Source organism: Phaethon aethereus (genome assembly GCF_964289735.1).
Source record: "Phaethon aethereus genome assembly, chromosome: 1".
Classification (NCBI taxonomy): Eukaryota; Metazoa; Chordata; class Aves; order Phaethontiformes; family Phaethontidae; genus Phaethon; species Phaethon aethereus.
In genome coordinates this window covers 62,927,760-62,954,770 of record NC_138575.1, presented here as the reverse complement: position 1 = coordinate 62,954,770, position 27,011 = coordinate 62,927,760, and the positions used below count along the sequence as shown (strand labels likewise).

The window sequence follows — 27,011 nt, the reverse complement described above, 5'->3', positions numbered from 1 at the left end:
CTAGGGTGTTAACAATTTTATAAACATTGTTTTATGAAAATTGAGATCATTCTTGGAAATGCTGACTACGGAAAATGACCTTTTGTTGTTTTTGTATTATATTTTTTTTTGTGATGCTATTGTTGCTATGGAGGTGATAGCCAGTCTCTGGTAATGGCTCTCTTCATTTGTATGAATGTCTGACACAGTGTGGGAGTAATGAAGCAGAATGAAGGGAAGGAGAAAAACCTTAGGAGGAAAAAAACCTAAAAAAACAGAGGGAAACAGTGGCTGCTGTCACTATTGCAAAAGCCGCAGGAGACTGGGCCATTTCCATAGAAGAATTAGGAAAAAATGAGAAGGACTAGAGTTCAAGTGTTGCCCTGGCTTATTTCCCCATATGATACTACTGACTTCAGTGGGATTGCATAGGATCTGAACCAGTGCACAGTTCATCCCCAGACTGGAATCTAGAGAGGGCAGGCTTGTTTACACTTCTGCACAGATGGTCTCTTTCACCAAAGTATGATTCTACTGTGTGTCCAAACATTGACTACCACAGAAACGTAGGCAGTCTCAGAGACTAGTGATGAATAATCTAAAGCTAAGTGTCTCTCCTCTCTAAGTACCTCTAAGGCAATCACCTAAGTTCGCTCCAAAGTCAATAGAGTAGCAGATATTCCCAGACAACAGTTGAGCTTGCCCTAAGGTAGTGTCTCAAGTAGGTGTAATGCCTCACTATATGGAGGTACTATTATGCAAAGTTCATCAAGCTGCTACTTCATAGTACTTCAGTCCAGAGATGGAAAGAGAAACTGCTGAAAGCGCAGGCTATGAAATACTCTAGAATGGAGCCTCATAACGAAGGATGGAGCCAGTCACTTTAAAGACTTTAAAGGCAATGACCTTATTTTACATAAATGTCCTTATTCTTTTAGAAAAAAGTGGCACTGTTCAGTTTTATTATGAAGATGTGACAGGTGCATCCCTATAATTTCATCCTAGATTCTTTCTTTTTCTTATATAGCTTTTACCCATAAGATGTCTTTTATAACTACTTCATTTCAGGGCCTTCCAAGAAGCCTGTTTGAAAACAGAAACTCAGATCATCTGTACCCTCTGTTTTCTGAAAGTTATATTTCTTCACTTGATTAGTTTTCATTTTATAACCATGTTGCTACAAACTGAAGGCATCCAACAACTCTTCAGAGTGAACACCAAGGGAATTTAGTCTGTGCTACAAATTTCCCGTTCAATTGCACAGTGCTCAATTAAGTTGTGCTGTAATGCAGCTGACCTCAGGGCCCAGCCCCATGGGGCTGTGATAACCATTGGGAGGTCTAATTTTGGAAACAGCTTTACATAACAAGACAACCTGGGTTGCTGGGGCTGGCTGTTTGGGGAAATGGGCAGATACTCCTTTAAAGGCCTATTCTGTTACCACAGTGGGACTAATTCTAGGTGGAGAAGGGCTGGAATGACGGAGGTTGGCAACAAAAGGAAAAAACAGGAAAGAACACAAAATTAAATTTTCTTAAATATGACATTCCCACACACCATCCCATGCCAAGATTGTTGGCTGGTGGTAACAATCATGAGCATGACACCGACCATCAATCTTCGACAATTGAAAGATGCTATAAAAACCTATTTGAGCTTAGTAAAAATGTGACCGCCTGGATGAGTTGGATGCAAGGTTTCTATGTGATTGAGGGCAACACCCCTCAAGCTTTCTATGGCACAGTAGATTTTTTTTAAAATAAAATAATCACTGAAAAAGATGGGATGGCCCTGTGGTTGAGGTTCTGGCATGAGACATATAGTGTATTGATTTAATTCCTGGCATTGACATAAACTTTGTGTATAATTTTGGGCAAATCACTTAAGCTCTAGCTTTTTCAGTTCCACAGTTATAAAATGTGGTCATCATCCTTCCTTTTCCCCACCTTTAGGCTCTCTTTCCATTTAAATGGTAAACTTTTCTGAACAAAAACTCTCTCTTATTACACGCACATGTGGCAATTTACACAGTCCTGGGACACAGCTCTTAGTTGAGACATTTGGACATATTTATCTTTGCATTACCATACAAATATGTAATTATTGCTGCTTACTGAGATTTGTTAAAGGAGTGGGAGAAAGTGGAAACAGAGGTATGTGGAATAAGAACTCTGCTTTCTTTCAAATCTGCCACATGCTTCACATAGCATCTGCAAACATACTTTGAATAGAATTAATTTTGGTTTTTTGTTTTTTGTTGGTTTTGGTTTTGGGATTTTTTTTCTTTTTTTCTTTTGAGTGGCAAACCTTCAGGAGAAACAAAGCTCCAGTGAATAAATTCTGCACCCATGTAAAAGTAACTTGCCATCATTTCATAGGACATCAAGGATCTTTTTACAGTGTAAATGTTTCCTGGAAGGACACTCCAAAACGTTCTTTATCTTCAGTTCAAGAGAATGATACCTATTTATGTTAACAGCAATGAATACTTCCAAAAGAGCCGGCAAGGCTGGTCTGTCCTATGAATATTAGATCAGCCACATTCCTTGAGTGAACTTCCATCCTGCAAGTGGGCATTTGCCTCCTGGCAACAGATTTGGAAAGGTGGCATTTCTGTCGCCACCATAGCCATGGTTAATTAGAGGTCACTTAGAAGAAACTATACTACAGGCTCCAGGTGTTTTCTGGCTGCTGCTATCTTGGTGTGGTTGGCAGGAAGGGAGATGGTCAGGAAAATACATTTTGCTCTAGAAAGTTAAGGCCAGCCCTGAGAATGGGACTCTGCAAAACAAATCACCAAATGTGACACTTAACCAAGGAGAAAAATTTGAGATGGATAAACATGGTTTTAAAACATTATAACTGTCTCACATTGCCAGTCTTTCCCAGGACTGCAGTGGGATGGCCCAGGAGTCAGAATATAAGTAACAAACTCACCAAGTTGCAGTCTCCTGCGCTGTGTACTCAATGCGAGGCAAAGGGTCTCCTCTGTAATGAAGAGAGGAAATAATGCATGTGATCAGCACAGTATCATCAGAGAGAAAGATTCATAAACTCATCAGCAGAGAGTTGCCCAGGCATACACTGTGTGGCTATCACTAGTTTCTCTGATGGGCAGTCTCCTCTCCTCTTCCTCACTGGTGCTTCTTCAGTAGCTCTGAGTCAGTTTAGCGTGTGGCTTTTGTGCTGTTTTGTGCTGCACTGGCTGTGATATGTGGTGGTGGTGAGAAAGCTGTACTCAAATAGAAGTCTGTCAAGACTTGGGAGATTTCACCAGTTCTTGGACACCATGAGGCTGATAATCCACAACCAGTTCCACCCATACACCTGATTGACTCTGTCAGGCAGCAGTGTGATTCTGCTGAAGTTTTATACATAAAGGCAGAAACGTTTTCAGTCACCCACGCAAGACCTGAGAGGTTTTTAGTTTTTAGCTAATGTATATGTCTAGAGACATTTTGTCAAACAATAACAAAAATAGTAAATGGGTTTTCTCCATCAAAAATATGTTTCTAAACATCGTTCCTTAAAGTTCCTTAAAAAAGATTAGCCTCAACTCAGGAGCTAGTCCTAAAAGGAACTGCAGAATTGAAATGAAAGAATCCTATTGATAAATCACCTCTGCTAAGACAAAATACAGCACTGAAGGAGATGTGAATGCAATCCTAAGATTTTATCTTAAGGTATATTTGCTGTGTTGTGGGAAAAGTCTATTTCGTATGGAGTGAAAGCTCCTGTGGCTGAATTCTGTTTTCTAAAAGATAGCCCCATTGATCCGTTGATGATCAAGTCTCTGGTATTTCTTGCACATGAAGGTGTTTGAAAGGACTTGTGGACACTGAAGCCTCTCTTCAGCAGCCTTTTACTTACGCTCTGTACTTAAAGGCAAGATCAGCGAAGAACGCCCTCCGTTTCTTATACTCCAAGTCGGCGTATCCCTGAGTTGGAAAATAATTTGAAAAAAATTTTACGTTAAGAGAGGTTTGCAGGCATAAATAAATTTGCTGCCAGAAGCATTCAGAAAAGCTAGGCCTCAGATAAGATGTTTTCCCTGAGGCAATGAATCTCGGGCCTTATGAACAGCCAAAGACTGCACTCAGTTACAGCCATGACATTTTGATGAAAGTTTTGGGCCTGTGACCAGAAAGGAAAGTCACACGGCTTGGTGGGAAGGTTTTGGAGCTGTTCATAAACACTACATCGCAGACCAGTACACTTACAGTTAAATTTAAATGCAAGTCACACTAAAAATGGAATTGAAATAGGGGTGTCACTTCCGCTGGAGAAGTGCTGAATCCCTGAACCATTTTTTTCCTGCGCTAAGCAGGAAGGTTGCAATATAGGGCGGTGATGGATGTGATGGTACCAAGCCTAGAACCACCTCGCAAGAGAACGTACACCGCGCCTGCATGATGCACTGCACTTCGGGAGAAGAAGGGGTCCTCACTGGCTAGAAATCATTAGAGCCACCACTGAATCTGTAGAAAATACAGGCTTTCAGCTCAGTCTCCCCTTGCCCATTTATTAGAGTGTTATGATAAAGACAGATCCAGTGGTATCTGTCTAAAGGGGCAGTTTACTTATTAAATGCCAGAGTTTTGTTTTTGCCCCCTCAGTGTTTACTAGAAGTTGAGCTTCAAGCAGGCTTCTCCAGCTATTAAATATGAATAGAGATGTGGAATCAAATTCCTTTGAATTTTACATCATTCATAATAGGAATAAAATCTGAAATCTGGCACTCTGTTACTAATATAACTCATAAAGCAGCGTTGATCAGCATCACTGTACAAATATTTATTATTCTAAAATATTCAGAATTTACTGGAACCGCTTTGTATACTACAAGCCAAATTTCTCCCTTAGGTTTATTCACATAATTTTCAGTGTAGCAATAATACCAGTAATACTGGAGTTAATGAGTATTGTGTGCGTGAATCTGAGGAAAGAACTGGATCCTGAGAGCATGTTTATTTTTGTCATGTGTTATAGATAATATGTTCATTCAGATGCCAGCCTTGCTTGTCAGTAGCTGTAACAAGTCCATTCAAAACACGTGGAAAAGCCATTGGGCCAGATTCACGTTGATGCTGTGACCTCTCAGCTTTGTCACTGCTCTTCCCAGGGCTCTGTACCCACTCCCTGGGCAGCAGGAGCCTCCCTGGGGAACCGCTACAGCCAGCGTCAGGGTGCCCCAGAGACCGGTGTCACAGTGTCATCCGTTCGCTTTTCTGGTCGTTAAAGAGACCGTAAAGGACAAAGTGAAGCTGTTGAGATGGACAGCCCAAACTGTTTATGTGGCAGTAAATGTATAGGCAAAGCCTCTGCTGAGCTACCTGTAGATCAGCATATTTGGTACTTTCCTCCAAACTGTCCATTTCTGAGCCGTGCTCAGCAGCACAGTAAATGAGCCCACGTTGTGCTCCCTCCTGCCACAGACAAATGGTTTTCAGTGCCTGACCTAACTTGTTTCAAGCTAGTTTAGGTATTTCTACATTGCATTGCATTCTGCAGCGTAGATTTATCCCCACTCAAGACTTTGGTAACTCTGCACCACTGGTGCTTTCTCTCATCCTCTTCAGTGCTCACACCTCCTATTTGGCAAAGCAGGAGGGGAACTTAGTCCAGCTCAAAGAATTCCCAATGTGCATTCATTTATTTCATGAGAAACAGCCGCCGAGCAAGCTCAGGAAAATGACAAGTACTTGGATTGTTTCTATCAGAAAGATGTGAGAAAGAATGAAAGATGTCCCAGTTAGGGAGAATACGAAGCTCTCCTAGAGCATTGTAGTTTAATATGTGATTCTAAAAAATAGAATATAGACTTGGAAAGTGTTTTTGTGCCACAGCAAACTGTACATAGCTAACATTAACATTGTGTAGGTTAATAAAGGGGTCTAAATAGAATTCAGACATTTAGAGAAGGGAATGACAAAATCTTGTAGATTCTGTTGGTGCCCACCTAAATCTTCCTTGCATTTTTCAGTGCAAAGTCTGTGCTGTTTTTCATTTTCAGGCACCACTTCTATGCGATGTTTGGCAGAACAATTCACAACAGTTCTGTGACCTATCTTGTCAATCAGCAAATGGCCCTTCGGAGTCCCTTCTTTGCGTATACCTAACTCATATCTTACCTGTACTAAAGTTGGAAAACTTTGATGAGAAACGAGTGTTTGTTTGTTTGTTCCCAGTACTTTGCCTTACTATTATCATCCCTAGAGTAGGACTCTACAGTGCATTTTTCCTCTTCCTTCTAAGAGTTTCTGATTACGACAAGGCTAAGAGTACACACACAAAACTATTAGGAGTAAAGCCCTTTTTGCTTTACTAACAAAGACCTACTGCCTGAATCCAAGGGAAAACCTGTCAAAAACATTCTAACAATATTTTGCAGAGTAGTATCAACAAACTGCCAAAATCCTGGCTCCAAAGGCCTTGTGAAAAGTTAGATGTAAATTAGGATTATAATCTTTCCAACTTGCTTCCTATTTAAACTTCAGATGCTTACCTCAACTGAAATCCCTAGACCTTTTGAGCTTCTCCAGTCACATTTAAATCTCAGTTCAGGTATTATATCCACAAATCAGTGCTACCATGTAGTTATCTTATTTTCTGTCTAGACAATTTTTGCAAGTTTAAGCAAACTGTGGGATCTGGGAATCTGGTATTTATTAGTTACTAGCTCTTTGCCATTTATCCTCATTACCATCCTCTGTACATCTGCACTTGAATGAGATTCCTGGCATATGCAAAATTAAAAATGCAGATATGGAATATCTGAAAGGTCAAAACATAGAAAACACAAAAAAGCAGAAGGCTGGGGAACCTGACTCTTATTTGGACCAGCTAGTACAATGTGGGAATACTTCAAATATATCAGGGGTGAAATAATAAACCAGAGATTTTTTTAAACTAAACAATGAAATGTAAACTCATGCTAAAGAATATGTTGAATAGAAATTACTTCAGCATGTGTCTGATGTTAATCATATGTACCTTGATGAATCAGGACCTATAAGCTTTTCTCATTATTAAGTTGTTAATTCTACACTCCCTAATTTCACTGAAGATCAGCCTGTATCTGATCCTCCATTTTTTCTATCCTTTCATGAGTATTTCTTTACTCCTGAAATTTTCCTTATAAAAATTTTCCTACAGAGAGTTTATTTTTAAAAAATCAAGTAACAGTGACATTAAACTTACAGGGTGACCATGGTCCAAACTGGGATCATACTTAGTGATCAGATGGTGACACTTATCCAGATCTTGGATTTTTCTGGGGAACCAGGGCACTGGAGAGAAATCAGCAAGAGTTAAATGAGATAGAATCAAACAATCTTTAAAAGAGACAGAAAATAAAAGTTGTGATGAAGATTACAAACTTTCTTTTCATCAATATCCAGGAATATTCATATTTACATGTCACTGTATGTCAGTAGTTGACTTTGCCAACCAAACTGGCGGACTAGATGAAAAATGATCTGAAACTAACTTGTAAGGATAATCTCTCAGTTTTAATTAGTAGAAACAATTTTTAAAGGCAAAATCATTTCCTCTTAGGCCAAATAAGACATTCTGTTTGACACAGCATGACAAAATTATTTCTACATTTTAGATTTAAAAAAATATTTTGATCTTATCTAAAAGGTAGTGTTAGATTTTCATACGTTTAAAAATGAAAACATTTTAAAAAGAAAACATTAAAATTCTACAAATAAAACAGGCCAAGTAGAATCTTCACTTCAGTTTTTTCCTTCCAGCTCCTTTTTACTTTTTTCAGCAAAATTATTCTAGCATTAGCTGAATTTCCAGTTTCCTTGTCCTGAAATGGGGACCTTTTCTGGTGACTAAAATAAACATGAAGTGTGCCCATTTCAATTTAAGTGCCAGCATTTATAACCAATCAATTAAAAAACAACTGAAAAGAGACAAAGTTCATACTGTTTTATGAGGTCAGACTGATACTGTGGTCAGACTTAGTGTGTTACAGCTCAGAAAAAGTCTGTTTGGGGTCACCTTAATCTCATACTTGACAAAAGGAAACGAGGCACGTCTCAACTGAATGGCAAATTTAGCTTTAGCCTTACTATATTATATCCAGGCAGAGCCACTTCACAAAGGCACAAGGCTACAAATACACACTGATGTTGGGAAATTCCAGTTCTTTCACGCAGTTATGGCCAATTCTGTGATAAGCAGGAAGAAATACTAGTCTGACAGATGTCTTACGTCTACCCAGAATTTTTTGCTGAGCCTCTGTCGTTAGCTGTACCAACGGTTCTGCATGCAAGGTGCCTGTCCTGCCATCTACAGCCATATCTCCTCAAAACCTCTACCTGCTCATAAGTCCTCCAGCGTATGTCCCCGAACACGTCTTGCCTATCCCTTACTGAGTCCTGGGAGAGGGCAGACAGGCTAAAGGAGAGGGGAGGAAGGACCATGGCAGAACCCTTGACCTGGTCACAGGAATGGATGCAGCCAGGAAAACAGGGACAGTGCTGTCAGGTGCCAGTTTGGCTGCATCTGCCTCTGCTTCATGGAAGCGGAGATAACCACTGCTTTTATCAACTGAGTACCAAATTAATTTGCGTTAAAGCCACTATGAGCAGGGCATTATCTCATCACTGTCCATTTAGACTGCCTGGGAAGGCCTGTCTGGCTCACCTAAAATCTCCGAAGAAGAAAGTAAGAAGTCTATGTGGGAAAAAAAGATAGATTAACCCAGGAGCTGGAGCCTCAGATGATGGGGGTAGCCAGAATGTACACACCTGCATCTTCCCAGTAAAATAATTGCTGACCAGTAAGCATATTTATACAACTTGGATATCTCCTGGTTACCAATATGCTCTCACAGGCATCTGCAAACCCCACTGGAAAATGAAACTGCAGCTAGACTCTTTCAATAAGACATACCAGTAAAATGGGCCACTAACCAATCTTAGACCTAGGGGCTAGCTGAACTGAAAGTCCTCTGACACTTTAGCACTCCCAAATTCACCTCAATAGGACCAAAAACATGAAGAGCTTTAAGGACTGTCATGGTTTAGCCCCAGCCAGCAACTAAGCACCATGCAGCCACTCGCTCACTTCCCCCTTCCCAGTGGCACGGGGGAGAGAATTGGGAAAAAACTCGTGGGTTGAGATAAAAACAGTTTGATAGGACAGCGAGAGAGAAGGAAACAACAATGATAACAACAGTAATAATACCAACAAAGGAATGTACAACAAGTGATGCCCAATACAGCAATTGCTCACCACCCAGCGATCGACAGACCGTCCCCGAGCAGCGATTCCCGCCCCCCAGCCAACTCCAGTTGATGTGCTGGGCATGACGTTGTCCGGTAGGGAGTATCCCTTTGGCCAGCCTGGGTCAGCTGTCCCAGCTGTGTCCCCTCCCAGCTTCCCATGCACCCCAGCCTTCTCGCTGGCCGTCCAGCATGAGAAGCTGGACTGTCCTTGACTACTTAGCAACAACTCAAAACATCAGCACGTTATCAACATTTTCTCATCCCAAATCCAAAACACAGTCTCACACTAGCTTCTGTGAAGAAAACCGGCTCTATCTTGGCTGAAACCAGGACAAGGACAAAACCTCCAAATCCCCAGTTCTTGCTGGTGCCCATACCTAAGGTGTCTCTGTGGGCCGCAAATACCAGCTCTTTGATCCTTTAATCTTGAAATCAAATTAACTGCTTAGGGTGCTACTGAATTCTGGCATCTGAAACACCTAGAAAAGACTTTACAAACTAAGGAGTGCTGTGTGTAAGTCTGAGCTAACTTAGGATACATGGCATGCAAATGACCAGAGCCTTTCTATTTCTAATTCTAGCATCATTACATTCAGAATATGCCTGATTACTTTTATGATTGCTGTTCAAAACAGTAAGAAAAAGGAAAATGTGAAGAAAATTTTGTCCCTAATATTTATCTGCTTTAATCCTCTGCTAAAAAACACACCCTTTTTTAACAGTCCCTTATTTTTGTTGTAGATCCCAGTCCCAGCACACCTGAAACTAACTGCTACTTCTGAACGCAAACCTCTCAACTCCCAAGGAAAACCTAAAGAAATGCTTCTTCACCTCCAAAATGCTCTTTGGCTCGCCAGTTTCCCTGATGACAAGTGATACCCTTTTGATATCCCCACAGTGCCTGATAACAGCTTAGCACGGATTGCCTCTCATTACTAGACTGAAGGTGGATTTCAAGCAATACCCAAAGGTGTCCAAACAGGACTGTATTAGCTAAGAGGGCCCTCGGGATTTCTGCCTGGCCTTGCCAAGGGTGGGAAAACTCATGGCAATTCTGTATTCAGAGAACTCAACCTATGAGCTGGACCCTCAGCCTTCTCATCTATCAGGGGCACCTCTGGCATCCTCAGGATTGTATCGAAGGTTTGTAACAGCTTGTTGTACTCACCGATCCCCTACCTGCCTGTAAACAGGAAAAATACCCACCTACCTCTGGCAAACTCGCTTCCCATCCTGATGACTGGTAGAGATGGTGACTCAAATACAACACAGGCAGTGGAGTAGCCACTTGCAGCACTTTTCCAGGTGAAATACTGTTCCTAAAGTGCAAGCTTTGAAGCTGCACAACTTCCAAACAAGATTTTCAGGTGCCTAGGAAAATGCTTGATGCTCTGGTACTCCAGATTTGGCAGCGGGTCTGCTCTCTACAAGAAGCTCATCCCATGGTTCTCCAAGTGTGCCCAGTACCTGCAGATTTTCTGCTGACCCTCTCTCTCTCTTCCACTCTGGAAGTTTCTTACAGCTTGTTGCATTTAGCTCTTTTCAGTGAAGGAGCAATCTACCTCCAGACAGTACTACTGGACCCAGACAGTGGTAGCCAGGATACCATAAAGAGACAGCTACTGCTTCTTTTAACAAAACCAATACAAAACCTATTGCTTCTTTTAGAAATACACTACAAGCAAATGAAACATTCAGACCCTCTGCCATATCACTGAATTCCCACCAAGTGTCTGTGTTTACTCTGCAGAGCTTCAGAGAAGTCAGTTCTCTGCACAGCTCCCAGCTCTCAACCCACAGTCTTCCTGTCATTGAGTTTCCAGTTTCTCCTTAACTTCTTCCTTTGCTGTTCTATCCTTCTCCTTTCCTTTTTTGATGGGACAGTTTTCTCACCTCAGTTCCACTGGCTATGACGAAGTGCCTCCCTTTCCCCACCAATGGGAATGGTCCCAATTCAAGGAAAACAGTCATGCAGTGAAGAAAAATGAATGCACCTGTTTCTCAGACTAATTAAATTACTACTATGAAGCTAATGCTAAAAAACTTACTCTGAAAAGAAACAAAATAGGACTACCAGATGGGTATATTTCTTACCTTTGTCTTCTCTGCTAGTTTTCACATCCTCTGCTACACTCTTTAAGGAGGTGATAAGGGTATTAACACCAGCACTGTGAACTTCACATTCAACAAAAATGTCAAGATCGTCAGAAGAGTTCTTGGGCTTTTTGGCTTGTCTGGTTTCAAAGTGATGGATCTGAGTTTCAAACATCTGCAAGAGCCAGATGAAGCTTCTCCAAAGACTGAAAATCCAGGTAAGTCTAGATACACTTCTACAATGTCTTTAAAAAAGGTCTTAACAAGAAATGCATGTTAAGCAATGAAGCCTAATAATGCCCAGTACAGAAGGAGCTAAAATACAGGCAGAACTAAAGATTGAACACTGTAGAATTAGGTAGAGGTAGATGGAGATGAAAGATGAGATACTGTTGACTGTAGCATTTCATCTGTGCAGAAATAATGAATGAGTGGCTGGGTAACTGCTGGGTAAGACCCTGGCAGAATGAAAGCAGATCTATTGATGTATAATAACACCATAATCATTAAATAATTGCGAACAATTAAAAATGAGTAACGAATACGATACTTTTCTTTTGAGTTATTCATTTTCACAGATGAGAGTGAGCACCTGGTAGGGATACTTCAAGTGCCCAGAATATATAATGCCTGTGTGGTTTACAGCTCTTGTATTCTCTGCATCTCCTGCCAAATATGCAGAGAAAATTCATTGGCTCCTAACATACCCACAATCTGAGTGCTTGAAATGCTGGCATGTTGTTTAGTGATGGCTGTCCACAACTGTTAGAGAGACATAATAGATTGGTATGTGCTCTACACAGCCCTTATCTAAAATAACGATTCTTCTAAATGACTGTGTCCAGCTGCTCCCTCCCTCCAGGGCACTCTCCTTCTTCACCTGAAGAGGCCAGACAACCTCTCTGAGCAACCGTAGCAAAACAGGGACAACGAGAAAGGGGGAAGGCAGCTGGAGGCACAAGCCAGGCAGGGAGCAGAAGGGTGAGAGAGGGGGAGATGCAGAGTGGGAGAGGTGAAGGGAATAGGGACAGAAGAGAGGGCTCAGTGGAGGAAGGGAATGGTGAGGTTTGTACCTCAAAGACTCTGGCTGCCCTAAAGAGCTCAATCTTCCTCACGTTGCAGAGGGTGAGGGTCAAGATGAGAGTGGCTCTGCCATCCTCCCTGTTGGAGTCCAGGATGCTTTGCCTGTTCAAGGACTCTGTGCCACGCATCTCCTTCTCCTTGCTGGCCTCTTCTTTTTGGCCTGAGATCCCCAACAAGTCAGTCTTCATTTGGGAGACAGGGGAGTGGATTGAAATTGCCAGATGTTGAGTGGAAACTGCTGTAGGATGCGAGTGCTTCTCCCAGAGCAATGGGCAGGGGATGTGGTGAGACTAGAGGTGCAGTGTGTCTGTGCAGGTGGTGAGATCAGAGCTGACAGACAACAGTGAGGCAAGCTGGTTACTACTGTTTTAGGTGTAGGGACATTTATGTTGGCCATGCCAGACACATCAAGGGAAGCTGCCTGCGTAGGATATGCGCAAGAGCCCAAGATAACCCTCCTCCTCTGGATAACTTCAAAGCATGGTGCTCCTGCCCAGTTTGAAGGTGTCTGCAAGCTGTTCACCCCTGGAGATGGGCTCCTTTGTGGAGAAACAATTAGCCTGAATCCCTTTTACATCTACCAGACCGGACTGCCCTGTACAATGTCTGAGACTGCCCTTCCTCCCCACCCTCTCTTACCTCACTGAGCCCTCTCTGCACTGACCATGCACCCAGGAAACTAAAGGGGGTCTTGCCCCAGCCCATAGCCCAATCCAAGTAGTGTCCCCTCTGCACAGACACAATTGTGGGAGTGCCAGAGAGACCTGAGCCAGAGTCAAAGCTCATTGACTACTTCTGAGCTTTTCCTGCCCACAGGATCTGACTGAAGAGCTAAGGGTAAGTTCCTTAGCTTCCATGCTAAATTCCCCTGGTGGAATGTGTTTCTGTCATGATTCATCTCCAGTGAAATAGACTCTCAAAAAGCTCAGGGTCACATGTTTCTCACATCTGGCAGGGCAAACTCAGGAAAGATTCAGCTCTCCACCTGGCAGGGCATGGCACCCCTTGAGATCCGTAGACATGTTTCTGGGTATGAACACTCATATCCTCATGTCCCAAGTTACAGTGGGCTGGAACTCCTGTGAAAATTGCTTTGCAGGCCCACAGGGAAGGCCACCTTTCTGTCCTCCCTTTGCAGATGGAGTCATTTCTGATGTGCCCTTAGGCTGATACTGGCTGGGTAACACACCACAGTGCTGTATTGCTCTTGCCTCCTCCCTAGCCGGGGAAGGTAAGGATGGTGCAACCAAATTTTGCTCTCCAGAGACCATGACAGCACTATGCTTCCCCTTGGCCCAAGACAGAGCACTGGGAAGGTCTCAATTTCCCTGCTTATTGCCTGGCTGAGACAGACAAACCCCAGGTGAATTTTGGAGCACCACACCCAGGAGGCAGGTCTCAGCGTCCTGAGGAACACTGTCCCATCCAGACCTCGGACATTGTGGGTTTTGCAGGGCGCGGTGAGTGCCAGCCGCGGAAGAGGTGTCCTCGCTGCCGTGCCCAGCCGGGGCGTGGGCCGGGGCGCCGCGGGGCGCGGCACCGCCCGGGGGCAGGGCAGGGCAGGCCGCTGTCCGCAGTGCTGAACGCGGCCCGGCTCCGGACGGCGGCACCCTCCGCTCACCGGGCTGCCCCGGGCTCCGGCCCGTCTCACGTCCCGGGGGGCTCCTGGAGGGCAAGGGCGCACGTCAGAGGCGGCTGAATTCCAGCTGCAAACTGAAGGGGATGGAGGGAGAAGTGGGCTTTAAGGAAGAAAAAGGCTCTTCCCACACCCACGTTCCCCCAGCAGTGGTGGCAAGGTTGGGCACAGGAGAAAGAGTTGAGCTGAGTGTGACTATCTGAGTCCAGACTGGGGGCTTTCCCATGAAGGGTGGATGCACACATCCCCATATCCAGGCCACAGGTGTGGCAGAAATGGCAAATGGCACAAGGTCTCCTACTCCAGCTACATGTGGACATGTAGATGAAAGCCCTAGGGCTTGAGGTGCATGTTTAAAGCACTGGTTACAAATACTGGCAGGGCAGATCCATCAGGCTCCTATGGCTGTCTTTATGCTCTAGTGTCAGAGTCACACAGAATCACATAGAATTATTAAGGCTGGGGAAGACCTTTAAGATCATCAAGTCCATCCATCAACCGAACACCACCATGCCCACTAAGCCATATCTTGAAGTGCCACGTCCACATGTTTTTTGAACACTTCCAGTGATGGTGACTCCACCATCTCCCTGGGCAGTGCATTCCAATGCTTGACCACTCTCTCCGTGAAGAATTTATTCCTAATATCTAGTTTAAACCTCCCCTGGCAGAACTTGAGGCCATTTCCTCTCGTTCTATCACTAGTTAGTTGGGTGAAGAGACCAACACCCACCTCACCACAACCCCCTTTTCAGGTAGTTGTAGAGAACGATAAGGTCTCCCTGAGCCTCCTTTTCTCCAGACTGAACAACCCCAGTTCCCTCAGCCGCTCTTCATAAGACTTGCTCTCCAGACCCCTCACCAGCTTTGTTGCCCTTCTTTGGACACACTCCAGTGCCTCAATGTCTTTCTTGTAGTGAGGGGCCCAAAACTGAACACAGTATTTGAGGTGTGGCCTCACCAGTGCCGAGTAAAGGGGCACAATCACTTCCCTAGTCCTGCTGACCACACTATTTCTGATACAAGTCAGGGTGCTGTTGGCCTTCTTGGCCACCTGGGCACACCGCCTGCTCATGTTCAGCTGGCTGTCAACCAGCACCCCCAGGTCCTTTTCTGCTGGGCAGCTCTCCAGCCACTCCTCCCCAGGCCTGTAACATTGCATGGGATTATTGTGACCAAAGTGCAGGACCCAGCACTTGGCGTTATTAAACCTCATAGAGTTGACCTCAGCCCATCAATCCAGCCTGTCCAGATCCCTCTGCAGAGCCTTCCTACCCTCCAGCAGATCAACACTCCCACCCAACTTGGTGTCATCTGCAAACTTACTGAGGGAGCGCTCAATACCCTCATCCAGATCATCGATAAAGATATTGAACAAGACCGGCCCCAAAACTGAGCCCTGGGCAACACCTCTTGTGACCAGGTGCCAACTGGATTTAACTCCATTCACCATGACTCTCTGAGCTTGGCTGTCCAATCTCGACATGTTTGTAGAGCACGAAGCATGATGGTCCTCCATATGTCTCAGTCTGGAGAAGAGGAGGCTGAGGGGAGACCTTATCGCTCTCTACAGCTACCTGATAGGGGGTTGTGGCGAGGTGAGTGTTGGTCTCTTCTCCCAAATAACTAGTGATAGAATGAGAAGGAATGGCCTCACATTGTGCCAGGGGAGGTTTAGACTGGATATTAGGAAAAATTTCTGTACAGAAAGAGTGGAATGCACTGCCCAGGAAGGTGATGGAGTCACCAGCACTGGAAGTGTTCAAAAAACATGTAGACTTCAGGATATGGTTTAGTGGGCATGGTGGTGCTGGGTTGATGGTTGGACTTGATGATCTTGAAGATCTTTTCCAACCTTAATGATTCTGTGATTCTGTGAATTGAGGTTTCTCTATAGAGCCAGACTGGACTCATCAACCAGTGTAACAGCTGAAGCAGTATAGGCAGAGCTTGCACCACAGATTTGCAGATCATTGCAGAATGAGCACAGAGAGCCCTGGCTCTCCAGGTGGTGAAATGTCCTTCCTGAGCCAGTGGACACTGCAATATGACCTTGAATCCATGCTTGGGATGGGTCCAGGAAGGCCTCACTGTGCTGGTTTTGGCTGGGATAGAGTTAATTTTCTTCATAGTAGCTAGTATGGGGCTGTGGTTTTGATTTGTGATGAAGACAGTGCTGGTAATACAGGGATGCTTTCATTATTGCTGAGCAGTGCTTACACAGAGTCAAGGCCTTTTCTGCTTCTCACACCACCCACCAGCAAGTAGGATGGGGTTCACAAGAAATTGGGAAGCATAGCTGGAACCTCAATTGACCAAAGGGATATTCCATACCATATTATGTCATGCTCAGTATATAAAGCTGGGGGAAGAAGAAGGAAGGGGAGGACGTTTGGAGTTACAGCTTTTGTCTTCCCAATTAACCGTTACGTGTGATGGAGCCCTGCTTTCCTGGAGATGGCTGAACACCTGCCTGCCAATGGGAAGTGGTGAATTAATTCCTTGTTTTGCTTTGCTTGCGTGCACAGTTTTTGCTTTACCTGTTAAGCTGTCTTTATCTCAACCCACGAATTTTCTCACTTTTACTCTTCCAATTCTCTCCCCCATCCCACCAGGGGAGAGTGAACAAATGGCTGTGTGGTGCTTAGTTGCCAGCTGGGGTTAAACCACGACACTCACCCATGGTGTTAGTCAGCTCTGCTGAGATATTCCAGAGTCCTGCTTTCAGCTCTTTTGGGGACCTCTAGGAGTGCAGGAGGAGAGGCCTCAGGTTGGGTGCTGCAGTTTAAAGGGCTATGCAAGGACTGGAGGACAGTGTGTCATTCTTTCCTATGGGGACAGGCAGCTTGTCCCTGCAGAAGGCAGGGATCTCCCACGCCAAGAACAGGCTCACACTCTCTTGTGCAGCCCCTGGGGTATATGCTTTAAAAGGCCATGGCTGATCTCCACAACCTGCCCATTTTTGATCTGTTCCATAGCAAATATTTCCACCTTGTATAAGAACAGTGCTATTAATTTGAGATGGGTGCAACATTAATATTTCTGTTTATTTAGGTTAATTTAAATAGTTACATTAAAAAAGCCTTTTCTGACAACTGCCAGCATGGTTTGATGCAGTGAAGACACAGGCTTTAAAAGAATGTACTCCTGTGGAGTCTTCTTGTGCCTAACCCCTCTTCCAACAATTTTTGCATCCTTTGGGGAATAAAGCATCCCTACTCCAAGGCTGCTGTCATATCTAGGCATCTTAAGACACCCAGATGAGACCACCTCCCTGTGTAACCTGTGCTGACAACTCCTCCCTCCACCATCATCACTGACCTTGGCCAAGGTCACTGCAAAGGAAAGGGGCCTCATGAAAAGGCTTTGTTGGTCACCTGAAACAGAGCTGGAGATAGGGACATCAAAAAATGTGATCATAGTGGGATAGGAGAAAGGAATGTTCCTTAAAAGAGTAGCTTGGGATAGGTTAGTCAGAGCAACATACAAAGATGTGGAGTATGCAAAGGTAGAGCAATCAAGGCTTTGATATACATTTCCAGGCAATTATGCACATCGAGAGATTATTTTTTTTTTAATATCAGATTCACTTTAAAGCTCCATGATCTTGTCTGGATGAGTGATATTCAACCAGTACCAACCAGCCTTTTTTGAGTTGGAACCCACTTCAAATTGGCATTCCTCCCTACTCGGGTATTTAATTCTGATTGTCCTGTGTGGCTATCTTACAAAGAGGCATTGCAGTGGCCAGACAATGCAAAAAGCATCTTGCTACACAACTTTAATATTCTTTAGCATGGAAGTAGGAAGTCACCCATTAAGAAGTACTATTTGAAATGCAACTTATTTGTACTATTTAAAGCACATATGCCCAAGCTAATTTTTTTTGCAAGAAAATCTACTTTCAGTACATTTCCTCAGTATTTAAAATACTGAACATTTAACTTTTTCCCATCTCTCAGTCTTGCTGAACAGCTATGTTGTGCTGCTTTGTCTGGAGTTATTGCTCATTTAAACCTGCATTAAGTGACACAGAATCAGACGTGTAGCATCAATACACTTTAACCATTCCACTTGCACATAAAAGACAACCATGAATCCTGCGTTCTCAATATCACTATAGATTTACTGCTGCTGTCACTCATAACAACATCCAGAAGCACAGGATCTTGGAAAGCTGTCTGAAGATTAGTTTGAAAACTTCACCGTTGGGATGAAATTGTCTCTTTGTGGTACACAGTTACCTTATGGGTCCTATTATATTAAGAAAGAAAAATATGGGGTACTTTCAGACTGAAAATACATGCCAAGCGGGACTGAAAGATCTACACAGACATTGTCATGAGAAAAAAAGGAAGAAAAAAGATACAGAGATAAAACAGCTTACTTCAAAGCACCGAAATGATACAATTTTGCATAAGTATATGTCTATTGAAAAGGGTTCCAGCTGGTATCCTTAGATTAATGTTATTATCTACCATAAATATAATGGAAACAGCTGTACTTTCTATCTTCATAAAGAATGATGCTTACATTAAAACTCCATTGATTTTCAAACTATAAATGCAAGAGTAGTACAATAGCAGATATGAGATTTGTGGACTTTCAAATCCCTCTCCATCTTTGGATCTTCTAACAGAAATGTGACTCCTGAATCATGTTAGTATCATGATGCAGAATTGTTTCAAGCTGTTCTGTTTTGCTCCATTCAGCTCCAATGTACAAATGCCGATCTTCCTCCTTCAACTAGGGAGCTACAGGGAGGCATTGGACCAGTCCAAGACAGCATTTAGCTGCTTTGAGTGAAAGTTATTGGATAAAATACAGAAATAGATTTCTGAACAGCAAAGCTATCCTCTCTCCATGGCTCAGCCATTTGGGTTAAGCTGGAATCACCCTTGCTTCCATTTGCTGCCTCAGCTGAGCTGTACTCCAGGAAGAATAAACTGCTTTAACCAAAAGCAGGAGATTAAAGGTCAAGTAGGAGAAGGAAAGAGGCTCAAAAAAGCATCATGACTTAGGAGCTGTCTTGAAAGATATCATGTTTGGGTTTGAATGCACTCAGACTGGGACACAGCTAACCCAGGTCTTCCATAGTTTTGGTGGGGAATCTAGCCACAGATACAGTGAGTTAGGATTTGGAAGGCTGTGATGTATTCAGCTGTATTGTAAGATCTATTTCTCCTCCATTTCCAAGGTGTTGGTATCAACCTTCTGTATTGTGAGTCCAGAAAGTTAGGAGAGGTTTTTTGTGGGTACTGTATTGAGGCACGGACTCCATGCCCTGGATAGGCAGCCTCAGTGCCTTGCTTCAGGACTCTGCTCTGCAAACCAATGACACATCACAGCATACAGCATTCGTGACCTGCACAAACCTTTTGGGGATTGGTATTTATGCAAATACAATCTATTTATTCACGGTGACTAATCTTTGTTAATGAAGCTGCAGCATACTTGCTGTTTTTCTGGCTAGCATCTGTGTTTTGGATCAATGACAATATCACATTTTTAGGAAAAAAAAAAATCAGGATAGAGGTGCTTGTGTGTAAAAGTAGAGGTACAGAGGGCCAAGCAGTATATGTGTACCTCTGAAAGTGTAGCGTCTGGGACTCCATGGGAACCTTGCACAAATGTGAGGGACTGAAGGGAGGATGAGGATGACTGTGGGAGAAAGTGAGGTGGATTAGCCTGTTAGTCATTGCCATCTTGTCCCTGGGCCCAGGGTGGTAATACAGCCTCACAGCTGCAGCAGACTGTAGCTCTGCATGGTGGAGATCTCCTTCTGCTAACCTTTGGCACAAGAGATGTGGAGATTTTCCCCAGATTCCCAGAACTAAGATAATTTTTATGCATTAGTGAGAAAAAATGGATTAGTGTCTGAAGGTCAAAAGAGTCAAGGGTCACCTGCAGGTGTCTCTTTCTCTGCTAATCTATAGTAATTAAGATATGTAACATAAGCATTCATGCAGTACACAGGAAGATAATACACCGAGACTAGATGAATAGTGGCATTTGCACATGGCAACTTCTAGTCAGTAGCCAGTGACTAGCAAGTTACAGCAAATCTTCATTTTATCTTCTGGAGGGCATTGCAAAGGATCCCCATCTCACCTGCAAAGGAAATAATCAGAGCGGTTAATCCTACAGCTAGCACATTTCTAACACTCCTGTATATATTTACCTTTTATATCCATTCCCTGGAAGAATAAGGTCACTAAAGTGCTGGACTGGACACATTTACTAAGGTGTTACTGGAGGAAGGTCTGCAGAGTCAGCCCTTTGCCTTTATCAACCATACAAGGATGGCTCACAGAACCAGGGGTGCTGGCTTTCAGCAGGCTAGCCAGTGTTAGGGGGAAAACATATCAGGAAAAAGGCTAGAATGGCAAAAGGAAATGTGATTAAAGCCAAGCTGTTCCTTTTCTTCCTTACTGAGAACAGCTGGAGCCACACATCAGAATCCATCATAAGGCCCTCTGGCCTTTCCTAGTTCCTCCACCAAAATGGGGTATTTCAGATGTAACAAACTGCAGTCAAGTGGAAATGTTATTTTGAAACTTGGCTAGAATTAGCAAGAAATTTTTGCATGAGAAAGGAGATGTGCGCTGCTTGATCCTGCTCAGGCTCAGAATATTAAATGCAAGCAGAAGAAATCTGCTTTGTGGTTGCTATTTCTGATCCAAGTTTTGAGGAACTAAAGGTAACAGATCTGTAGTTCCTTACTATTGATGGTGTCAGCTAAGTTCTTCAGCTGCTTTGCATTGTCCAGGACTTCAATCCTCTGGGTGTAGGGATTGTACCGAACAGAGAAAGGACGAGGGATCGTTTGAGCAAATTTCCTGAGGCAAAAATACAAAAACATATACAAACTTGAAAAGCTCCTTTTTTCAGTAACTCACACTTTTCTTGGTGTGTGCGTTTGTTGACGAAGGGAATAAGAAAATCTGCAAGAGGAAATAACTGAAATTCCTGCAGAGTGATCTGAGACCTACAGCATTCTGTAACATGCTTGAATCTGGATTTGTCCTTACTACCTTTGTTTTTTTCCAAGCAGGACTAATTATGCTATTGGCAGGCAACACTGCTCCTGGTATAGGCCAACTATGTAGCTATTGAGATTTGCCAAACTTGAAAACCTCATTTTCCTTTCCGTAATGCAAAATATAGGGATCCTGATCCAAGTCTGCAGTTTCTGGGAAAGTAAGGTCAAGTACCTATGCCATCCTGGCATACCAAGAAGAAAGCAAAGTGCTGGCTTCTGACATGGTTTCTGATAGTGGTTTCCAGGTGATTGCAAAGATAGGAGATAGTCAATGGAGCGAAGCAGCATTCTTGCCACCCCTTATTTGCAGCTTTCCCAGCTGCAAAATAGTTAATTCCATGGCAGAAACATTAAGATTTTGGTGTCTTGGGAAAATATCAATTTGCATAACCACAGAACTGTGGAAAGGAGGACTCTGAATGGGATGAGATGGTCAGAGCTATTGTTCCAGGGTCCTTGTAGACCCCAGCAGGACACTGGCTTATATATCTGCTTCACATTACTGAATTTATTGCTGAAAGAGGAAGGAAAGCACGCAGGAGTTGATTATAGAGCCACATTATACAGACTGTGACTCAGCATGGTAAATCCCATAGGCCCAGAACAGTGGAATATGCTGGACGCCACCTCCACATTGCTACTTTGGTTTAGTCTTCATTATTGTCAGCTAAGGCCATTGTCTCAAAGAGAGTTCAGTGTGAGCAGGCCACAAGGTGTGACAGCGGAAAAAAATTATGTTGATTAGGATTAAAGTGTTTAGTGGTATCAGTCCAGTTTTTCTAAGGATAGAGATCCACATTAGAAGACAGTCTTCCTAAATCTCAGGTGAAGGTAAGATCCTAATTAGAAGATGAGTGCCTTAAGCTGAAATATTTTAGGTCAGCCTGAGAATAATTTTTTGGGGAGGTTTTCTATTACGCACAAACACACATGTCCAGGTGCAAGCCACAAACATAGTCACTAGACCAATTCCTAGACCTCTATTTCAATTTAACCACTTTTCCAATTTGGTCATTAAAACAAATAAAAGAAGCTCCAAGATAATTTTTGTAGAGTAAGGCAGCATCTTCTGCTTTCTCAAGGAACTTGCTACTCAGTTAGAGAACTATACAGAAAAGACGATAGGAACTGTGTGCAGGATATTAATAGCACAAATCAGAAGAGAAGGTTGTCTTTCTCAGGTATTATCCCAGAGAAAAGCACAGAAGGAGAGGCTGCAGGCCTATGATCACTGAGGAAGCACAGGGGAGGTAGCTGGGAAGACCATGCAGCTAGGGAGCCTGGGGCAGCAGAATATCTTGGGTCTCTGTATGAGTTTATCTGTGAATGGGGGGGGAAAGAGAGAGAGAAGAGACTGCAGGTCTAGGACAAGTCTCTGTGTGGCATCTTCATATGAAAAATTTGTTGAGTGTGAACCAAGGCTAACTCTCAGTGTATTGGTTAACATCCAGAAATATGGTGGTGTTTTTTTAAACAGAAATAGAAATATTGCTGTGAGGTGGAACCCAAGCTGAACCCCAAACACAGTCTGAGCCATTCCTGTTTCAAGAACTAGAACTGAACCTGGACCATTATTTCAAAGTCTTATTCAACTGGAACTGAATCTGTGTTTCAGTCACAGATGACTGAAAGATTTACTGTGTAGCCCTGTAGTCTTGTAAACACACTGCTGGTAACAAGCTGGAGGCTCTGTATTAAGCTAACCACACTGGCCTCAGGATTGGGTTTATTAGGCTTGCGTGCAGTTTTGCTTAACTGTAATAGCAATTGTCTAATGACCATGTAGCTATTACCTAATTTGTTTTAGTTTTGCTTAATTCTGAATAACTGTGTGCTATAATGTCTATTGTTAATAATTTTTATATAGGCATATATAAAAATTATATAGGCTGTGCATAGTGAACTAACTCTGACCTTAAAGTAATGATGCAGCATAAAGGAATGCCAGCATGGGCTGATAACAGAGGCCTTAGAGGCATGAGCATAGGATGATGCTGGTGGTCCCTGGGATATCAACAACTCCCCACTGGGCACTTATTCATAGTAAAGCAAACTTAGGAGCTATGGGGAAAAAAAAACCAGTTCTAGAGGAAACAAAAGGGACAAAGAAAAAAATATTTAACATAAATTGCAAAGTCAGAAGTAATACAGATTTGCAGACCAATGTAGAAAGAGCAAGAGGTAAAGCATGTTAGAAAACATAAAAATAGCCCTGAGGAAACCTTGGGCTGAGGACAATAAAGAAAGCATCAACACCACCCACCTCCTCACAAAAGAGAGGAAGAAACTCCATTCATTAACATCACAGCCCTGCTCTGAAGACCTCAAGATGTTGGTTACTTGACAACTCCACCCCACCACCACCAGACTGAAATTGTTCACATAAGACGCAAAATAATGTGTAAGGGCGAGCATAATTTCATAGGAAAAGGAGTAGATACTAGGAGATTTTTTCTACAAGAAATTTTAACTATAAAGAGACTTGTTTTGTGTTAATTAGCTAGCTTTGACCCTAAGTGTGAGCAAATGTGACACCCATCTACAAGAAGGGCTGGAAGGAGGATCCAGGGAACTATAGGTCTGTCAGTCTGACGTTGGAGCAGGCGAATGTTATGGAGAAGATCATCTTGAGTGCCATCACATGTCACAAACGTGATCAGGCGCAGTCAGTATGGGTTTATAAAAGGCAGGTCTTCCTTGACTAACCTGATCTCCTTCTATGACAAGGTGACCATCTTGGTGGATGAGGGAAAGGCTGTGGATGTTGTTTACCTGGAATTTAGTAAAACCTTTGACTCCATTTCCCACAGCCTTCTCCTGGAGAAACTGGCTGCTCATGCCTTGGATGGGCGTACACTTTTCTGGGTAAAAAATTGGCTGGATGGTCAGGCCCAAAAAGTTATGGTGAATGGAGCTCAATCCACTTGGCAGCTGGTCACAAATTGTGTTCCCCAGGGCCCAGTATTGGGTCCAGTTCTATTTAATACCTTTATCAATGATCTGGACAAGGCGATCGAGTGCACCCTCAGTAAGTTTGCAGACAGCTCCAAGTTGGGCGGGAATGTTGATCTGCTAGAGGGTAGGAGGGCTCTGCAGAGGGATCTGGACAGGCTGGATCAATGGGTCGAAGCCAACTGTATGGGATTTAACAAGGCCAAGTGCCGGGTCCTGCACTGGGTCACAATAACCCCATGCAATGTTACAGACTTAGGGAAGAGTGGTTGGAAAGCTACCTGGTAGAAAAGGACCTGGGGATCGTGGTAAACAGATGGCTGAATATGAGCCAGCAGTGTGCCCAGGTGGCCAAGAAGGCCAGTTGCGTCCCAGCTTGCATCAGAAATAGTGTGGCCAGCAGGACTAGGGAAGTGATTGTCCCTTTGTACTTGGCACTAGTGATGCCGCACCTCAAATACTGTGTTCAATTTTGGGCCCCTCACTACAAGAAAGACATTGAGGTGCTGGAGCATATCCAAAGAGGAGCAATGAAGCTGGTGAGGGGTCTGGAGAACAAGTCTTATGAGGAGCGGCTGAGGGAACTGGGGTTCTTTAGTCTGGAGAAAACGAGGCTCAGGGAGACCTTATCGTTCTCTACAACTACCTGAAAGGGGATTGTGGTGAGGTGGGTGTTGGTCTCTTCTCCCAAGTAACTAGCGATAGGATGAGAGGAAATGGCCTCAAGTTACACCAGGGAAGGTTTAGATTGGATATTAGGAAAAATTTCTTCACTGAAACAGTTGTCAAGCATTGGAACAGGCTGCCCAGGGAAGTGGTTGAATCACCATCCCTGGAGGTATTTAAAAGACATGTAGATGTGGTGCTTAGGGACATGGTTTAGTGGTGGACTTTGCAGTGTTAGGTTTATGGTTGGACTGGATGATCTTAAAGGTCTTTTCCAACCTAAATGCTTCTATGATTCTATCATTGCAATTGGGCTAATAATATTTTTTGTTGTATTTTTGTTATACAGATAAAACTCTTAAATAGACTAAACACAAATTCTTGGCTTCCTGTATAAGGTATGTTCCCCTTATTGCCCATAACAACATTTTGACTGTAAAAACTGTTTCATCTCTTTAAGCATTGCACAACTTTTTCTAATGCCTCTCAAAACATCACTGTCAACCCAAGACCTGTAATGGCAATAGGATCCAATGTATTGGCAATGGGAACCAATGTATTGGCAATGGACAAGAAATTGGGTCTTATATGGAACAACTGGATTACCTTAGCTTTTCTTTTGCATCTTTAAAACTTTCAGCAACATAGTAGATAGGCTGGAACTCAGTAACAGGGTACTTCTGCACAGCAGTCTTCTCCAGGACAAGAGGCTGAATCTCAGGTTTACTTGATAAACAATACTATGAGCAAAAGGGTAAGAAGTTTATTTCAGTTAAAAAATGTTTGAATGTGCTGTGAAAGAGAGATAGATGTACTGAATGCCACCCAGTTTCAGACCGGAAAGAGTTGCTCCTGTGTATTACAATGACAATGTCACTTACTAGGAAGAAATAGGTATGAGTCCCCTGTACACTGACTCAATGATCAGAGATCTTCAATGAAGTATGACATTTCATGTGACTTCTATGCACAAAGTATGAAGCAGAATAAGGATCTGAAGGCATTCAGAAGAGAAATTTGAGCAATTTTATAAACATCTTTGAAATGTTATTTTACAGAACACACCTGCAGCTCTCCAAATGAAGACAGCAGTCCTGCACCATATGCCTTGAGTGAATCACCTTCTTTACATAGTCCAAACTCCACTGTAAACCAATAAACCTAGAAAGAAAATTAGACAGAAACATATGATTCCTTGATCAAAAACAGTAAGTGCACATATTTGATTTTAATATATTTGGAGTTCACATTTCTATTTAAAATGTTGTCATGTGTCAAATATCAACTGTATAAATAAAATAAATATTGCCACAAACTGAAATTTTTCTCTTGGAAGGGGCACAGTGCTAGACTCAATGAGTCTGCAAATCAGTTCAGTTCCCTGACAAATGCAGTTGTGTTTTACTGTGCTTGCATTTGTCAGCAGAGCAGAAACAATGAAACTATAGCAATAAAATGTCATTTTGGCTGGCCAATCCAGTTGAAGTTTCAACCTCAGTTGATAGAATTTTGTGTCCTGTTTCACATAGAGGGTGTTTAGCTGCAGCAGCAAGAGAGGGAATGGGCTGTTGGTGCAATATTGAAGGAAGATGGTGTGTGGCCTAGCTTGAATTCTTGGTCTGTCATTTGAAGGGATATCTGCTCTGGCTCAGAAAAAACAGCTCATCTATCAGAAACAGCAAAGATGGTGCAATGCTTTGCCCAGTTGTCTTGGCACTGGGGACACTAATCTCACAGGTATATCCTTGTTTTTATTTGTAGTTTGCAGTTCTGGGTCTCAATATTCTCAAGTAGGATTCAGGTAAGCCACACTGACTGCAGAGGACATTATCTGCCTGGCAGGGTGGAAGAGAAGGGACACTCGCAGGTAGAACAGCTACTGAAGCTGCCTCCTGAAATTTCCTGTGGGGATGTAGTAACATATAATTTTTTCTTGCCCAATATGTTTGTGCTGGAGGAAATCTTGTCTGGGCTTCTGTATTTAATCACAACTGTCACTTTGAATAAGGGGTGCCAAACTTATTTTCCTTTAATGCAACTGTTTCAGGGTGGGGTTTTCCAATCATGGACTTCACTCTGTTCCCATTCAACTCTATGGGAGTTCTATCAGTGACTTCAGTGGCAGACGAATTAAGACAACACAGGGTGCTTTGGAAAATTGAGCCCTCATTTATTAAATTACCGTAGCGAGTTTCTCGATGAAATCATCCGGAGCTCCCAGAGATGCCAGTCCAATTTCCTGTAACAATAAACCATTATTCTTCAAGCTGTTTATTGCAAACATTCTTCCTGTCTCGTCTTATGTAATTTCTCA

The 27,011-nt window shown here is 43.0% G+C and overlaps 2 protein-coding genes across 2 annotated transcripts in view; both read right to left on the bottom strand.

The window, feature by feature from the left end:
- The window catches only part of LOC309402898 (tyrosine 3-monooxygenase-like), a gene marked incomplete at both ends in the record, with an annotated part of 30,396 nt that extends 17,807 nt beyond the window's left edge, over window positions 1–12,589 (bottom strand). The window contains 5 exons of the mRNA XM_081996863.1: window positions 2,917–2,967; window positions 3,850–3,917; window positions 7,180–7,268; window positions 11,319–11,493; window positions 12,392–12,589. Coding sequence (XP_081852989.1) covers window positions 2,917–2,967; window positions 3,850–3,917; window positions 7,180–7,268; window positions 11,319–11,493; window positions 12,392–12,589 — 581 coding nt within the window. The remainder of the gene's footprint in view (window positions 1–2,916; window positions 2,968–3,849; window positions 3,918–7,179; window positions 7,269–11,318; window positions 11,494–12,391) is intronic.
- A 7,515-nt stretch (window positions 12,590–20,104) lies between these two features.
- The window catches only part of PAH (phenylalanine hydroxylase), a gene marked incomplete at its 3' end in the record, with an annotated part of 38,815 nt that continues 31,908 nt past the window's right edge, over window positions 20,105–27,011 (bottom strand). The window contains exons 9-13 of the mRNA XM_082012833.1: window positions 26,880–26,936; window positions 25,763–25,858; window positions 25,304–25,437; window positions 20,761–20,876; window positions 20,105–20,148 (exon numbers count right to left, since the gene is read on the bottom strand). Of these exons, the coding sequence (XP_081868959.1) occupies window positions 20,105–20,148; window positions 20,761–20,876; window positions 25,304–25,437; window positions 25,763–25,858; window positions 26,880–26,936 (447 nt within the window). The remainder of the gene's footprint in view (window positions 20,149–20,760; window positions 20,877–25,303; window positions 25,438–25,762; window positions 25,859–26,879; window positions 26,937–27,011) is intronic.